The sequence below is a fragment of the Hippocampus zosterae genome, chromosome 1 (assembly GCF_025434085.1).
Source record: "Hippocampus zosterae strain Florida chromosome 1, ASM2543408v3, whole genome shotgun sequence".
NCBI classification, from domain to species: domain Eukaryota; kingdom Metazoa; phylum Chordata; class Actinopteri; order Syngnathiformes; family Syngnathidae; genus Hippocampus; species Hippocampus zosterae.
In genome coordinates, this window is record NC_067451.1 from 33,007,441 (window position 1) to 33,024,249 (window position 16,809).

General features: G+C 42.8%; 2 protein-coding genes across 2 annotated transcripts; one reads left to right on the top strand and one right to left on the bottom strand.

Moving 5' to 3' along the window:
- etfdh (electron transfer flavoprotein dehydrogenase) lies at window positions 1-11,862 on the top strand. Its single transcript, XM_052059522.1, has 13 exons — window positions 1-197; window positions 2,060-2,218; window positions 4,323-4,552; window positions 5,774-5,855; window positions 5,954-6,072; window positions 6,803-6,880; window positions 6,953-7,099; window positions 7,306-7,446; window positions 7,772-7,915; window positions 9,584-9,758; window positions 10,049-10,231; window positions 10,294-10,515; window positions 11,278-11,862. The coding sequence occupies exons 1-13, from the start codon at window positions 167-169 to the stop codon at window positions 11,439-11,441; spliced, it is 1,875 nt and encodes a 624-aa protein (XP_051915482.1). The 5' UTR covers window positions 1-166; the 3' UTR covers window positions 11,442-11,862.
- On the bottom strand, window positions 11,647-16,414 carry ppid (peptidylprolyl isomerase D). The gene is made up of 10 exons (XM_052059968.1): window positions 16,231-16,414; window positions 15,401-15,541; window positions 15,209-15,315; window positions 13,989-14,177; window positions 13,786-13,908; window positions 12,969-13,075; window positions 12,731-12,887; window positions 12,562-12,648; window positions 12,436-12,478; window positions 11,647-12,067 (listed from the first exon to the last, which is right to left on the bottom strand). Exons 1-10 carry the CDS (start codon window positions 16,313-16,315, stop codon window positions 11,979-11,981), a joined length of 1,128 nt encoding a protein of 375 aa, XP_051915928.1. The 5' UTR covers window positions 16,316-16,414; the 3' UTR covers window positions 11,647-11,978.
- Window positions 16,415-16,809: the final 395 nt, after the last annotated feature.

The window sequence follows — 16,809 nt, forward strand, 5'->3', positions numbered from 1 at the left end:
ATCACTACAACGTAGTGTTATGAAGCTACGGTTTCCTAAGGTTGCAGCGTGTCTATGGTACCCGTTACATAACCTCATCGACGGTCACCACCAGACAAAAGATTGCTTAAGGCTTTTCGTGTGCACGAAGAGGAGACATTAGCAGTAACTAACCAGCTGTGGCGAGATGTTCCCAGCTACCAGATACTCCTGTCATGGTACGTCTGGCTAGCAGCAAGTTTGCCTTAATTCGTTGCTCATTCGTCGAGAAGTGAGTTTAGACCATGATTCGGGCGCCTAAACCGCCCTCTTACACTTTAATAATATCTATTTGGAGTTGTGTCCTTGGGTGTCAAACTCACAGAAATGCTTTTGTCCGTGTTAGCATTAGCGTCCATTTTAGCAGCAAGCTAAAATCAAATATAGGGCAAAGTTCATATGGGAATATCGGTCACTGTTCTACGACTTTGCTAACATATATTCACACGCATTTTTTTGAAATATGCATTTGTCGTCAATAACATAATTTGTTTGTAGTTTTCTGAATAGTGGTTTAATAAAAAGTTGTTTTTTTGCAATGTGTCACCTGCTCAGTTATTGAATGCATTGCTTGAGATTGTGGGCTGTTATGTAAAGACAGAAGTAAGTTACATATGTACAAGTCTTAAGTCATGAGCTTTTCTTTTCTAGTAAGTCGCAAGTTAAAATCAAGTGAAGCGCAGTCTCCCTCTAAGTTTAAAGCAAGCCCTATATCTAATACAATCCTCTTCACTCACAGCAAATGTTCTTACATTGACCACATTGCACTCAGTGTCTGTATTTTCTCTACTAACACATTCCCAAACCAGTCTTTATAGTTTTGTCTATTTAGTTGAATGCACAACCAACATGAGGGTCTGTTAATATTTAACCCGTGAGAAGTTAACTTAGGTTTTTTGTGGGTTTATTTAGTGACGGGATGATGTAGATGCATCGGAAACAAACCATGCAATTGTCTTTTTCCCAATTTGACCAAAATTATAATCAAAATGTAAGAATATCAGGGCAACCTCTGTGACACTTCATGAGGTGGCCCCTAAAAAAAAAATTCTTTAAAAATAAATTCAATGGCTTTTCATGTCTTCAATAATTGGGTTTTGGGGGAGTGAGTTTGGTTTAAGGTGCCATTGCTGTGAATGCTCATTCTCAGGTGGATGGCCGTGCTCCCCACCCTCTGCCTGCCCCTGAAATAAGGGGTGTTTCACACTGCAACATTTGCTCCGGTGCTGTGCCGGGGCTACTCCAGTAGAGCGTTCACACGTGCAAAGTTACACCGGTGTAGCCCCTGAAAACGGCTTACTCCGGAGCAAATTTGACCCACCCCAGGGTTTAAAAATTTGCTCCAGAGCTAATGCTCGTTTGCGAGGGGAGTAGCCTCGCTACGCATGAGAAGAGTTGATTACATACGGGGAGAATGCGTTGCTTTCGTACTCAGTTGTACTTCCATCAACAGGTTGTCTAATAATGATACAAGACATGATGGCGTTTGACTGGTGCTTTCGTAGATTATAGAATGGCAACTGGCAATAACAGTAGCAAGTGGCACCTTGCCTCTTGGGTTATACCATCTCAACTAGAATGGGAGGTGGGGGGGATACGTTTACGTTTTCGGGGGGCGGTCATTGAACGTCTCTCGAGCAGAAGGCACAGAGACCGAGAAGGAGACGGACGTGCCTGTACAGTAGTTGCTTGAGTTGTGTATGTTTTCAAAAGAACCGATACGACAGCTCTTTGTTTTCTATCGTTTTGCTCCGCTGCAGAAACTGCTGTGTGAACCCAAGTGATGCTGCACCGGTTCTAACTCGCTCAGCGGCTTTGTACGTGTGAACGCTCCACAAAATTACCGGAGCAAATGTGTTAACACCACTACAGTATTTGATCGCACAATGGTGTATCAGTGAAGAACTGTTGTGTTAATATTGGTTGTTGTCTTTGGATGAACCTCACGACACCTAAAATGGGTGCAGGTCATAAAATGGCTACCCCTGGTACAACTGACAAGCAGCTCGATGTGCTCTTAAATGTTGTCCTCCTCCTGCAGCCTCTAGGTGCATCAGGGCCTTGAAGACGGTGCAAATTGACCACACGTCACCTCAACTGTACACTACGTTAGGCAGACGGAGCTGTTCTTCGCCGTCCACGCCTCGCATCACAACCCACTACACTATACATCCCCGGGAAAAAGATCCAAGATGGGAAGGTCAGTTACCGTGTTTGGATCCTTTGAGAGTCGCTGTGAATGCAGGTGTTCAGTAAATTGACACTTTTGGTCAAAGTAGATAAATAAACTGTTTTTCATATTAATTCATGGTTCATATTCCTAGTTTAGCATAGGGCTAACCTGTCAGACCAAAACATTTCTGTACAGTTGACCCCATTAACTGAGTTCCAGCATCTGTGGATTCGTACATATTTAACAATTGTTTTTTTCAATATTTTTCAATGTCTTGAATTTTCAATTGTTTTTTTTTACCTCAATTTGCCCCCTGCTTTAAATCGAAAACATATGTCTCATATTTATCAGTATTTTTTAAAGAATTAAAAAAAAAGATAAATAAATGGACGTTAATTATACACACACACACGTTTGTTATTCGCGGATTGGCTCGGTCCTTACCTGCGAATAGTTGGGTGTACAATTTACCTGCATAATAAATCTGATATGTATTGTAATCCATCTATCCATTCTCTTATCCGCTTATCCTCACATGGGTCGCGCGGCGTGCTGGAGCCTTTCCCAACTATCTTCGGGCAGTACACCCTGAACTGGTTGTCAGCCAATTGCAGGGCACACAAAGACAAACAACCATCTGTGCTCAAACTCACGCCTAGGAACAATTTCAAATGTTCCATTAACCTGCCACACATGTTTTTTTGGAATGTGGGAGGAAAGCGGAGTACTCAGAGAAAACCAACGCAGGCACAGGGAGAACATGCAAACTCCACACAGGAAGGCAGGAGCTGGAATCGAACCCTGCACCTCTGCACTGTGCGGCCGACGTGTTAACCAGTCGATCACTAGGCTTCCCTGATATGTATTGTAATGCAGATTAATCTATTACAGTGGTACATCTACTTAATTTCTTAAGTAGAACATTTTGTAAGTAGAGACACGTTTTCTATGAAAATGCCCTAATCCCTTCCAAGCCACTCCCCAATTCAGACATAAATATTTTCTAAAACATTAAATGCAACAAAATATGTAAAAGAAAATACATGTTACAATTAGATGATTGCACAATAAATGAGAGTTGTGCATAATGTAAAAAACAGACTAAAGAATAAAAATTATGGTTATTTAACTTTTAACTGCATCCTTGTCAAAAGTGTTTTTTTTGTTCTCTCATTTTCTCAAGAGCTGATCCAAGGACGTTTGCTTTTGTCGACTTTTAACAGTCCTTCAAAAATGTCCAAGGCAAACATTAGCATAATGGGCGATCGCCCGACTGGTGAAAATTTTTTCTGGGTGATTAACATTTACGTAAAATTATCGGAACGCCTCATGACCCGCGGAGCAAATGACGAGGACGCTGCATAGACACACATCTATCTATTTATGTATTTACGCACATACGCTAGGGGTCCCTCTTAGCCAGTGCAATGCCAGGAAGATGTTCTGTAATAGCAAATAGCAGAGCAGCTCTCAGTATGTTGCGTTCAGGAACCTCGGAGCTGCGATGAACAGACCATACTGTATTTTTAACTTTCGTATCTTGAAATTTAACAATAATAACAAGAGTCAATGTTTACCTGTTGAGGCGTTTCATAACTTTCATATGAGGAGATGTTCGTAAGTAGAAGTACCACTGTACTTGTATTTGTTAAGAAATACTTTCCTTGGGATGACCTTGAAAAAAAATAATCCCATACTTAAATCGCAGGATTTAAAAAAACATTCGGCCCAAATTTCCATTCACTCCAATGTGGAAAGATAATTTGTAATTTGAGTGTTTTGAGTCACGACTGCGGTCACGGAATGAATTGAACTTGTATTTCAAGTCACCACTGTACTTAGCATTGTGGGGTGGAAATTTATGCTAACTCAACACGGCTTAAATGTTTTTGGCGGGGAGACAATTTCATCTGAAATTGTAGCTTTCACTTCAGGAGTGATTGTTGAAAGGTTTCCAGGAATCCACCAACAATGAAAGGTTCTTTGGTCCATCCCCTTGTCAGTCTACCTTCCATGTCATTAGAATATTTAACACAAGCCTGTGGCCAGGCTGATGTAATGAGCTGTCAGTCATTCAGCATATGGACTGTGAGGGTTAAAGAACTGCCGGTGATGCACGGGTCATCCCTAGGCGTGGAAATGGAAAGGTTCGCGGATGAGGCGGACGTGGTGATCGTGGGCGGCGGTCCCGCCGGTCTGTCGGCCGCCATTCGCCTCAAGCAGCTGGCTAACGAGCAGGAGAAGGAGCTGCGCGTGTGCCTGGTGGAGAAGGCGTCTCAGATGGGGGCGCACACGCTGTCGGGGGCCTGCCTGGAGCCCAGCGCACTCTATGAACTCTTCTCCGACTGGAAGGAACGGGGGGTGAGCATCTAACGCCGACTTCACTCTTTCATGCAACTTTTATTGTGAAGCTGTGTTACAGGTTTTTCTAGGTTTGATTCAAAACGCATTTGGGATTCTGCTTGAGCAGAACATTTCACTGAAAGCCCTACACCCTGGCCTGTAACCCGACTTTCAAACGTTGAGCTGAGTTTGTCACCCTGGTTGGATATCCTTTGCTTGAAAGCCTACTTTCAAACCGCAGCCCTTTATTGAAACCGTAGTTTTGAACACCTAGTTTAAAACCTTACTTTGAAAACCCAACCCCATCTTGAAACCCTAACTGTAGTTTGACGCACTGGCTAGAAACCTTACTATGGACCCTTTCCTGTCCCTGGCTTGAAACCCTACTTTGGAACCCTAACTCGTATATGACACCCTGTTTTGAAACCCCACCCTGGTTTGAAGTCCGACTTTGATACCGGGGCCCTGGTTAGAAAGGCCAATTTGAATTCCTAACCCTTGTTTGACACACTTGCTTGAAACCCTAATTCGGTTTGAAACATCACTTCAAAACCCTAATTTGATTCCACGAGCTTGGATAGAAACCATACTTTGCTACTCGAACCCTTGATTAGAACACTGGCTTGAAACCACACTTTGACCACCGCTTGACACCCTTGCTTGTAACCCTAATTTCAAACTCTAACCCAAGTTTGACAGAATGGCGATAGGGAATACATGGACTAAGTAGGTAATCCTGTTGTGTGCAATTTACAGCACTTGCAAACAATAATGCCAGGCTAATAACTAACTCTCACTCTAGTTTGCCACCCTAAAGAAAACAAAAAAGCCCTAACCCGGGCTTGGAAAACCTACTTTGAAACCCTACCCCTTGTTCGAAACATGAATTTGCTTGAAACCATACTTTTAAACGCCTACTTTTTCAACCCTAATTCCATAAACATACCAAGACCGCTGAGTGTGCCTCAACTGTGATGGAAAAAAAGTCATCATAAAAATCATAATTTATTATTTTTCTCTAATATTTAACACTGGATGTCTTACCAGTGCGTGGTAAAATATGCTCTCCGCCTTTGTATGGCGGTGGCCTTCCTTGAGTTGAACCCGGCAAAAGAATGAGCTCTGACTCCATCGAGTGTTTCAATCGTCGTCTATTGACCTGGAGCTGAGCCTGTTCCTGCATATGACCATCATTTTAAGATAAATGTCAGCGTGTCCCTTCTCTGTCTCTTGCGTCAGGCTCCTCTCAACACACCAGTCACTGAGGATATCTTCAGCATTTTGACAGAGAAGCACAGGATCCCCGTTCCCATGTTGCCAGGTACGGTTCCTGAGAAAATGTCGTGAATGAATTGTGCAGATTTTTTTATTTTTGTTTTTAAGTCACGGTGTAATTGGATTGGTGTGTATGTGAGACAGGTCTGCCAATGAGGAACCACGGCAACTACATAATTCGTTTGGGCAACTTTGTCCGCTGGCTGGCCGAGCAGGCTGAGGAACTTGGAGTGGAGTTATATCCTGGTTACGCCGCCTCTGAGGTCACAATGATACCGCTTTTATCATTTTAAACTAGTCCTACTTAGTAACCCTAACTCAGACTTGAGACCCTACTTTGAAACTGTCTGGCATCCTACTTCCAAGCTATAACCCTTTTATGAAACTACGAAAACTGCATTTGAAATCCTCATTTAAAACAAGATTGATCATTTGAAACGCTAATTCTAGTTTTCAAACCTTAACCATAAGAACTCCTTTGAAACCGTAACACTGCAACCCTATCCATTGTGTGAAATCAACATTCAGGCTTGAACTTATTGTTGTTTGTAACCCTTTTTTGAAACTCAGCCTTGAAATCTCACAATGAACCTTAATCCCATTTTGAAACCTGAATTTAAAAACCCTTGTTCACTCTCAAAGTCCGTATTTGAAACATAATCCCAAAACCCAAACCCGGCCTTGAAACCCCAAATTACAAACCTGAACCACATTTTGAATCTCAAACTTAAAACCTGAGTCCTGCCGTGAAATCCTCATTCAGTTCTAAAGGCCTTATTTGAAACCCCAACCCAGCCTTTAAACCCTGAACTTCGCTCAAAAAGTCCTTTCAAACCCCAACCTTTCTTTGAAACCCTTTCTTTAAAAATAATACACACCGTCTTTCATTCATCAATTACAGGTTTTTGAATACTGGTGTTTAACATGTAGTTCTGTCTGAAAGTTTTTCATACAGATTATTATTTTTTTAACTTTGTCTCTTGTGCCGGAAAGGTTTTGTTCCACGAAGACGGAAGCGTCAAAGGAATCGCCACCAATGACGTCGGCATCGCCAAAGATGGCTCACCAAAGGTGCCGTCGAAGCACGCGCCAAATCCTATTACCCATGTGTGTGGACTTGTGGTCAGTAGCATGTGTGTTCAGGACGTCTTTGAGCGGGGGATGGAGCTCCACGCCAAGGTGACGTTGTTCGGAGAGGGATGTCACGGCCATCTCGCCAAGCAGCTCTACAAACGCTTCAACCTGCGTGAGAACTGCGAGCCTCAGACATATGCCATCGGCCTCAAGGAGGTAACCGACACATGAGAAACTGAAATTTCACAAACTTGTGACAGCGAAGATCATAATTGATCTCATTCAACATTTTCAAGGCATGTCTGCTGTATGATTTGTTGCAATGTCGTCTTTTTTCACACCAGTGCCTTACATGCGTGTTGCCTTCAATAAAGTCATCCTGTGCGTGATGATGGCTATTTTTGTGTATGTGTTGATTTTAGGTGTGGACCATTGAAGAGAAGAAGTGGCGTCCTGGCCGAGTGGAGCATTCGGTGGGATGGCCTCTCAACAGGAATACCTATGGAGGTTCCTTCCTGTATCACCTCAACGAAGGAGAGCCCATGGTGGCTCTGGGCTTTGTGGTGAGTTGCAGTTTATGTGAACCAGTGTTTTGCGACCTTTGCCGACCCAAGGCACATATTTGACATGAGAAAAATCTTGCAGTGACACCACCGCACAATACGGTGCTGTGTAAAAGTATTTGCCCCCTTTCTTCATTTCTATTTTCTTTGCATAATGACCACACAAAGGTTTCAGTTCATCAAACCAATTTTAATATCACACAGTGACAACCCCAGGAAATATAAAATGTAGTTTCTAAATGAGAATTTCATCGACCAAGGGTGAGAAAAGTGTTTTTCTTTTTTTCTCTTTCTCAGTGTAAATGGTAATGATGGTTGTGTACAGGTGGGCCTGGACTACTCGAACCCTTACTTGAACCCCTTCCGGGAGTTCCAGCGGTGGAAGCATCACCCCTTCGTCGCCCCCACACTGGAGGGTGGCCACAGGATCGCGTACGGAGCCCGTGCCCTGAACGAGGGCGGCTTCCAGGTAAGCCTCGAGCTATGAAAGAAACTCATTGTCCGATAAGACTGGGCATGCTCTTTTTCATGGTCAAATGTCACAATGACCATCCAATGTTGACGCCAAGCTCCACCCAACGACATTGGGGCATTAGCATAAAACAAAACTTGTCAATTAAGCATCATCCATCCAAGCTGCTTTCAGTCATGGCTCATTTGAGCAAATTGCCCAGGTAAAAGCTGCTTAGAAAACAAGCCCTTCAGTTTGCCCAAAATGGCCACTTCCCCTCAAATGGTGGACTTCCTGTTCAATTGCAGCCATTAATCATTGATACTTTTGTGCGTTATCATTTACAACATAAGTTTGTGTCAGTTGTGAAAACTTGTCTAGGGGGTTACTTTTTTGCCCCCCACTTTTCAGATGTAAGCACACACACACACACCGACACACAAATGTATGTGTACACGCACAAACAAACGTATGTGTACTCTATTTTTATTCTAATATTACATAAGTATGAGCACACACTTATTTGGCACTTCATATTGTCGGTGTAGAAAGAAAAAAAATGGAAAGAAATTGCGAAATTTATGATCAGCATTCACTTTCACTTACACCAATTTCTTGGATAATAGCAATTATTTTTCTTGCGCCGTCTTTCATTTTGATCGTTTTTACCCTCTCTTCCAGCATCAGAGCTCTCCTTGTCTTAGCTGCTTGACATCCAAAGGTCCGTTTTGTAGCCATTTTAGCAATGCAACGTTCATGCTGCGTCTGAATCTAACACTAACAAATACTTCCTGGACCTGGTGGCTTTTCTTTCCACCATCTCACTGTCTCCAACTCGACCTCCCCTCGATCGCCACCAAGGACAGCGTTGCTCAGCTGATGTCATGCAATGAATTTATAAGCCAGCCACGGGGTGCTTTGTAGTCCTCGATGGCCATAGTTAGCTCTCGAAGGTTAAAAACCTTACGCTAACTGGAACGCTTCTCTCATTAGCGCGCCAGTTAGAGTAAGGTTTTTAGCCTTCAAGAGCTAACTATGGCCATCGAGGACTACGAAATGTCCCGTGGCTGTTTTTAGCATGATAACAAGTAAAGCATTCGAGGAAGCGTTTTTAGCATTAACAGCCAATCGGATGCTACGGATCTAGCTTCAGTATCTACACACATAGACGGCGAGGTCTCTCTTGGCCAATCGGAGGCCAGAATGATGCTCGGTCAGCCAATGGCAGAGCAGCTATGAGTATGTCGAGTCCAGGAAACTCACATCTGTGACCGAAATAAACATTGTTCACTATGTAAACCAGCGTGGTGGTTGCTGCTGCCGTTTCCGAACAAAGCAGTAGAGGTGCTGTTGGATTAGACTTCGTTGTAGTGAATGTCTTCGGGAGGCTGGAGCAGAGAAAATGATTTCGTATAACGCAACAGGGGTTTTTTTCGTGCTATGTGGGGCAGGAGAATGGGAATTGTGTTAATGGATGAATATTTTTTTCACATAAGGGGGTGTTTTCGCCCATGCAGGTTTCGTTCTAGAGGAGTTTCACTGTAGCAAGAAAATGTTGAACATGTTACAAATTCCCTTGCAACAAGAAAAGTAATGGTCAACTGCACCTTGGGAAATGACAAAAATGAAATTAAAATGGCCACTTCTACCCTCCTGAAAATTTGTGTCTCTTCTTTTCCGGCTCAGTCTGTCCCTAAACTGACGTTCCCGGGTGGCCTTCTGATTGGCTGCAGCCCCGGCTTCATGAACGTGCCAAAGATCAAAGGTACACACACGGCCATGAAGAGCGGCATGCTGGCAGCGGAGGCTATTTTCCCACGAGTGGTCGCGGCGGCTGAGGGTGGCGAAGCGGAGACGGCGGGTATGAAATACTCTACAATAGCGGTGCACAGACCACTGAACAATCTACATTGGACATACAGGCCTTTTAATATTGTTTCACAGAGAATTTAAATCTTGTTTTAAGACACAGTAGTTCCATTAGAGGGGTGCACACCATGCAATGTGATGTAAATACGGGGTGTTAGAGGTGCAAGGACCATGAGATGTAAATATTATATTGTAAATTTCCCCAGTGTGGGACGAATAAAGGATATCTTATCTTATCTTAAATGCATGGACTGTTGAAAGGGTTGAAATTTGGTCCAATAGGTCTGCACATTCCTGAGTACGCTGAGGCCCTGAAGGCGTCCTGGGTGTGGAAGGAGCTCCGCGCCGTTCGGAACATCCGACCATCCTTCCACAACTACTTTGGTCTGTACGGCGGCATGATCTACACTGGGATCTTCTACTGGATCCTAAGGGGCAAAGAGCCATGGACGCTCAAACACTGCGGTGAGTCGCTGTTTGCAGAAATATCGTCCGAGCTCGTCTCATCTGGTTTTGGTATGCGTCAGGTCGCGATGCCGATCAGCTAAAGCCGGCCAAGGACTGCACACCCATCGAGTATCCCAAACCCGACGGAAAGATCAGCTTTGACCTGCTGTCTTCCGTGGCGCTCAGTGGCACCAACCATGAAGGAGACCAGCCCGCACACCTTACCCTCATAGATGACAGTGTGCCCATCAACAAGAACCTCGCCATCTACGACGGGCCCGAACAGCGCTTCTGCCCGGCGGGTGAATATGCTGTGTACAAACTCTTGTGGAAATGTGGTCTAAATATGGTATATTAGGAATGTATGGACCATTAAATATGCCGCAAATGTGGTACCACCGGGCAGCAGACCAGTACTGTAGTCTCAATTCACAGAGGTGTGCAGACCGTTAAATGTTTTGTGAATGTGCTACATTAAATGTTGTCTCACTATGCATTCAAGGTCCACAAACCATAAAATACTAATGTGGTACATTTGAATGGAGACCATGAAATGCGATGTAAATGTGGGACATTAAGCGGTGGACCTTTAAAGGTGACCTAGTTATATTAAAGTAGAGGTGCACACTGCACAGACTATTAAATGTGATCTAGAAAGCTACATATGACAACAAATGTGATGTTAAGTAAAGGTACATTAGGTGCATAGACCATAAAATGTGGAAATGCGGTACATTAGTGGTGAATGCCATTAAATGTTATACATACATCAAATTGGAGGCGCAGGGACCATTATTAACTCTGTAAATAGGGTACATTAAAGCAGCTTATTCTACGCAATGTAAATACACGAAGTGCACAGAACATGAAATGTGATATAAATACAGTGTATTGGAGCTACACAGACCATTAAACATGTAAAGGTGGTACATACAAGGTGCACGGAGTTTAAATGATAGCTGCATGTACCATGAAATGTGGTCCAAATAGGATAACAATTAGATTGAATGTCATAATTATATTGTCTTAATCCCAAACTTCGCATCCCGCCCATCTTTTCTTAGGCGTGTACGAGTATGTTCCCGTGGAAACGGGCGACGGCATGCGGCTGCAGATCAACGCTCAGAACTGCGTACACTGCAAGACGTGCGACATCAAGGACCCTAGCCAGAACATCAACTGGGTGGTCCCGGAAGGAGGAGGTGGACCGGCCTACAATGGAATGTAAATAAAGCACCCTGGCCACCATTTGAGGAACATTCGGTAAACTTGAATGACTGAATGAGTATTCAGGGCCTCTTGCCAGTAAGTATGTGCCTACCGTTGCTGTTATACAGTCAAAAGTGTGAATATGGTTTATCCATATATTTTTAAAAAGTGTTCAGACTTTTGACTGGTAGTGGTATAAGGACTGTAATAACTAGGAACACAAATCATGTTTTAAGAGCCTGGATTTTATTAATTTATCATGTGACACTACCGCGACAGAACAAAGTGTGGTTTGAACATGTCATTTGCATAAAGTGGCCTTCAAGTATATTAAATGTAGACTTCCAGCAAGCGTTTTTGATAAGTTAACATTTATTCCAGGTACATGTTGTACTGTACATATTGTCACATCAGTGAATAAACTACTTGACTCTTCTGCACTTGCTGAGGGTCTTGCGATGTATTCCAAGCACACTGCTACAAAACAGTGACGGCATTCAGTGTTGAAAAACAATTTCTGGATGAGGTATGTGACCTGACGAGGCGTGTCGACCACTCAGGCAAACATTTTGGCATAGATTTTCTTCTCTCTCTCCTTCTCCTGCTGGACTTGGAGCAGCACACGCTTCATCTCATTGCTGATGGCTGCCGGAAAATGGAAACAAAACGTTTGGTTCTTGATGGTTGCAGTCACGCTCTGCAGTCTGCGCTTTGCTGTTGCCGGGCATTAAATTTTAATCACCTACAGTACAGGTGTGCAGACCGTGAAATGACTAGTGCTGCCGGAATTGTTAAATATGCTACACTAGAGGCGCATATACCATCAAATGTCTATATACGTACGGTATGTTACGCATAGACCATTCAATGCTGTGTAAATGTGTTAAACTAGAGGGGGCCAGGTCATTGAATTGGGTCAAATAGAAGCAAACCTAATTATTACTACCACCACTGGTGCGTTCAGTATGGTGTGTGGATTTTGCAGTTTGTCAACAAGAATGGGACACGCTCACCTTTGTCCTCCGGAGCTATTCCCTGAGCTGTCTTCAGATCAGACTGCAAAGAAAATTGAGGACTTAACATAGCACGTGGCATTTGTTCCCCCCTGCTTTTGATGCTTTAAGTATACAATATGTTACCACGGCTTGGCTATACTCCTTGAGGGCCAGCCAGGCCTGAGCCCTCCGGAAAAGAGCCTTGGTGTTGCCTTTGTCCAGCTCCAGAGCCTACCAATACAAAACGCCACACAAGTGAGCACAATCGATGTGTAATAGCGCCATCTAGTGGGCAAGTCTGCCCACACCGGACCTCGTTGCAGCTGTCCACGGCCTCCTGCCACATCTGCAGTTTTAGGTTGCAGGCTGCCGTGTTGAGGTAGCAGCTGAGCACGGCAGGCAGCAGCTTCTTTTGCGCTGGAGACTCGTCGCCCTCGTCCTCCAAAACCTCCCCGCACATTTCCAAATACCTGCGGAAACAGGCATGTCCTTTATGCAACGTTGTCTTCTATAATGAGAATATAACGGGTGCTTAATAGGGAGACTTGAACCTGAGAGCTTTGCTGTATTTATTGACAGCAGCATTCCAGTCTTGACTCTTAAAAAGGTTGTTTCCAATCTTCTTAATGTCCTCGGCCACCGCCACAACTTTGTCCACCTGGGGGGAGTTGAAACCCATTTTCATCTGTTCTGTGCTACGATACTTAACACATTAAAGTCTCTTTGTAATGAGAAATCTATTTGGGCACTTTTCATAGAAATGTGATGTTAAAAAAAGTCATATCAATGTTAAATGAAATGTACACATTTTAGCAGTCAACTCGTGCTATTAAAACTTAATCAAAAATATACACGCTTAAAATATTAAGTCGGCAATCTGCACCCTTTCTTTGATGTGTAATAGTTGGCAGAAAAGTGATTGAAAAAACATTACAGAATTTAAACGATGCTTATATTGTGTAAACATTTGCAATATAAGTAGATTAAATTTTGAATTTGTCTTTTTAAGTTATACGATGCTCATTTAAAATCTAATTTCCACAAGAAAACATTAACGTAATTTACTAGTTTTTCATTTTTTTAATGCACGAATCCTCATTCAAAATGGATTTTTTACAATATTGAAGTTATGTTAACAAATTCAGTATTTGTTTTCTGCTCATATCCTCTTAAAAATGTTTTTTGCATATTAGAGAATGTATGTCATTGAATACATTAATATGTAGGGGGAAATATTTTACAAGAGCAATCTGACAGCAACTGAAAACAAGGGTTCCTGTGTTTTTGTCAAAAATGCGTTAAAGGCACCAGTTGTGGTATTTTCCCTCAAAGGTTAAAAATAAAGTAAAACAATAACAAAAAGCGTACATCTTTGAAGTCAACATCCGAGTCTTCAGGGAAGTCATGGTGGGCATCGCCGGTGCTGTCACAGGGGGCAGCGCCCCAGCTGTCAGCGTCCTTGTGCTCACCACAGTCGGCAATCACGCAAGGCTGAAAAGGAAAACCGTTCACAGGCTGCATGACAGACGGTTTGCGTCAGTTGCTGTGGCGCGGCGCTATTCTTCATTTACCTTGACAGGAGCGTCGTCATTGGTGCCGATGGCCTCCAGCATTTTGACCACCCCCATTCCCTTGAGCACCTGCCCAAAGACCACGTGTTTGCCATCCAGGTGTGGCGTGGGCACCGTGGTGATGAAAAACTGCGAGCCGTTGGTGTTGGGCCCCGCATTGGCCATGCTCAATAGGCCCACTTGGTCGTGCTGACAATATGCACAGAACGCTGCATTATAACGGGGGTTTTATTCTATATATATAATCAACTGAATTCTTGCCCCATTTAGCACATATTTATGGATCTTAGGTGTAGCCAAGACCATTCATAACTTCTAACAACCCAGGCTCCACCTGGACACATAGAGCTTACATACACCAATATAATTGTGATTATATTAAAAAATTTACTATGGTATACATTTTGCATTCTTTTTGGAAATCGAAAAAAACTATTGTATAATTTTTTTTGAAGTTGTGTATATTTTTTAAATGTTTTTAAAAATATTGCTTGTGCTGTTCGAAAATATGAACCAAATCAATATTTTTTTAAAATACACATACTTTAAATCGTTTATCAAAATATGATTAGTAATATTTGTGCACCGTGGCCAGAACGATAAACATTTATAAAAATGAGAATTATTTATATTGAACAATATTGAGCATCTGATTCGGATGCCTCCTGAACGCCTCCCTGGTGAGGTGTTCCGGGCATGTCCCACCGGGAGGAGACCCAGAGAAAGACCCAGGACACGCTGGAGAGACTATGTCACCCTGCTGGCCTGGGAACGCCTCGGGATCCCCCGGGGAGAGCTGGAAGAAGTAGCTAGGGAGAGGGAAGTCTGGGCTTCCCTGCTAAAACTGCTGCCCCCGCGACCTGGCCCCGGATAAGCAGTAGAAGATGGATGGATGGATGGATGGAATATTGAATTATTATATACAGAAAAAAGTGCTCCAAAAATACAAAAGCAAATATGTTTATTTGCTTGCTGTGCGCACTGCACTGTGCTAAATCAAATGACACTATAATATGAAATGAAAGCACAATTTTAAAAAATAATTGGATAACATTTTATTTAAAACTGATTACTTTAAATAATATGGGGGAAAAAAGAAAACATTTGTGCACTATTTCAGAAGTAAGTCATATCATTAGTATTATAATCAAGAAAAACATCAACAAATGCTGTTAATACATATTTCGTTGTTGGAAAACTGCCATGTGCTTTTCCTTTACCTTGTAGTGAAAGTTTTCATCCTCAAACTTCTCCCCGTAAATGCTCTCGCCACCGGTGCCATTCTGGTTAGAGAAGTCTCCACCCTGGATCATGAACTTCTTAATAACTGTCGAGGAAAGTCAACGCATGGTCCAAATTTTTTTAAACGCAGTCATCAATGACATCGCAGTGAATAGGATCATGCCACATACTTCTGTGGAAAGGGCATCCTTTGAAGTGCAGAGGTTTCCCTGTGGATTTCCCCAGGCCTTTCTCCCCCGTGCAGAGTGCACGGAAGTTCTCTGCCGTCTTGGGTGTGATGTCAACGAACAGCTCCAGAACAATTCGGCCGGCTAAGGAAAAGAAGAAATAAATGACAAATCAGAGAATCAAGTACAAGAGCTGCATCGCCCCATTAATTCAGATTCAGAAAACTCGTATTTATTCCCGTGGGGCAATTAAGAGTTCACAGCCAATGACAACTATATATCTAACAACATTTTTATTCATGCAACTGTTGTTAGTACTGGTCAACACTGCGCGAGCAATCGGCTAGTGTCAAATCATAACTGAGCTTCATTATTAAATTGTGGTAAAGGGCCGTAAAATGAAATGCAACTCTTGTAGTGGGAGGGCCATCCGATCGTGTAATGCTGTAGTCGTTAATTGCTAATTTGTGAAAACAATAGATGCATACATTAACGTTAACAGCGTCATTTATTATTATTTATTGTTGCTCTTTATTGTTATAAAGAGCAACAATTACAATCGTGCATTGCTTGCCAAAGTTATCAAACGCACATGGCATGTGCACGAAATACTCGAAATTTAATATTTAGTTTTATAAAGCTGTATTCAAACATTCAAAATACATTAAATGAATATAATACAACTACAGTACTAGTGTGTGTTGGTTGCCACATTAACACTTATTTTAACACTCAAGCTTATTTGATTAGTACGGGCGATGCTAAGCTAACGAGACTACCAGCAACTGCAACATTTACTTCAATTTTCAATTACATTGTAAAAGCATCTTTACCTCTAGTGCCGCCAATGTCAACGTCGAAGAAAACGCGAGGGTTTTGGGGGTTGGACGGCTTGCTAGTGGGCACCGGGTGAGACATTTTGCGACACTTTATTGAACTGTTCGCCTACGCTAAGTTAGCTACACAGCAGCCGACCAGTGTGTCTGTCTGGAAGGAGCAAAGTGCTGGTAGACACCGGAAATGACTATGGATTTGGTAAGGTACGTCAAAATAAGAGTATAGTATTGCCTTGTTTCAAAATAAAAGCCAATTCCATCCTTATTCCGAACTGCAATTCCTCACTTGGTTCGCGGGCATTGTCAAACCCATTCCGGACATTCTTAAGAATGTCTTTTGAAGGCATCAAGACAATTCTGTTGATGTAGTTCAGAGGTGGCCAGTCGTGGCTCTTTGGCCGGTTTAATGCGGCTCCCGGGCTTTCACACAACAAGTGTCGAAAACACCTCGGCAGTGGCGCTGCCATTCAAACAAACTGCTAAATACATAGAATGTACTACGTCAGCCTATCATCAATCCCGTTACTTGATTGACATAGAGGCCAACCAATCAGATGACTGAATCACAGCTGGTCC

Bases quoted from the DNA above. Each gene is read 5' to 3' on its own strand.
- etfdh (XM_052059522.1), top strand. From the start codon at position 167: ATGTTCCCAGCTACCAGATACTCCTGTCATG. The intron at 5,856-5,953 runs GTACGGTTCCTG...TATGTGAGACAG, and splicing joins CCCCGTTCCCATGTTGCCAG to GTCTGCCAATGAGGAACCAC. The intron at 7,447-7,771 runs GTGAGTTGCAGT...GGTTGTGTACAG, and splicing joins TGGTGGCTCTGGGCTTTGTG to GTGGGCCTGGACTACTCGAA.
- ppid (XM_052059968.1), bottom strand. From the start codon at position 16,315: ATGTCTCACCCGGTGCCCACTAGCAAGCCGTCCAACCCCCAAAACCCT. The intron at 15,542-16,230 runs GTAAAGATGCTT...TCTTTTCCTTAG, and splicing joins TGACATTGGCGGCACTAGAG to CCGGCCGAATTGTTCTGGAG. The intron at 12,888-12,968 runs GTTCAAGTCTCC...CTGTTTCCGCAG, and splicing joins AAATACAGCAAAGCTCTCAG to GTATTTGGAAATGTGCGGGG.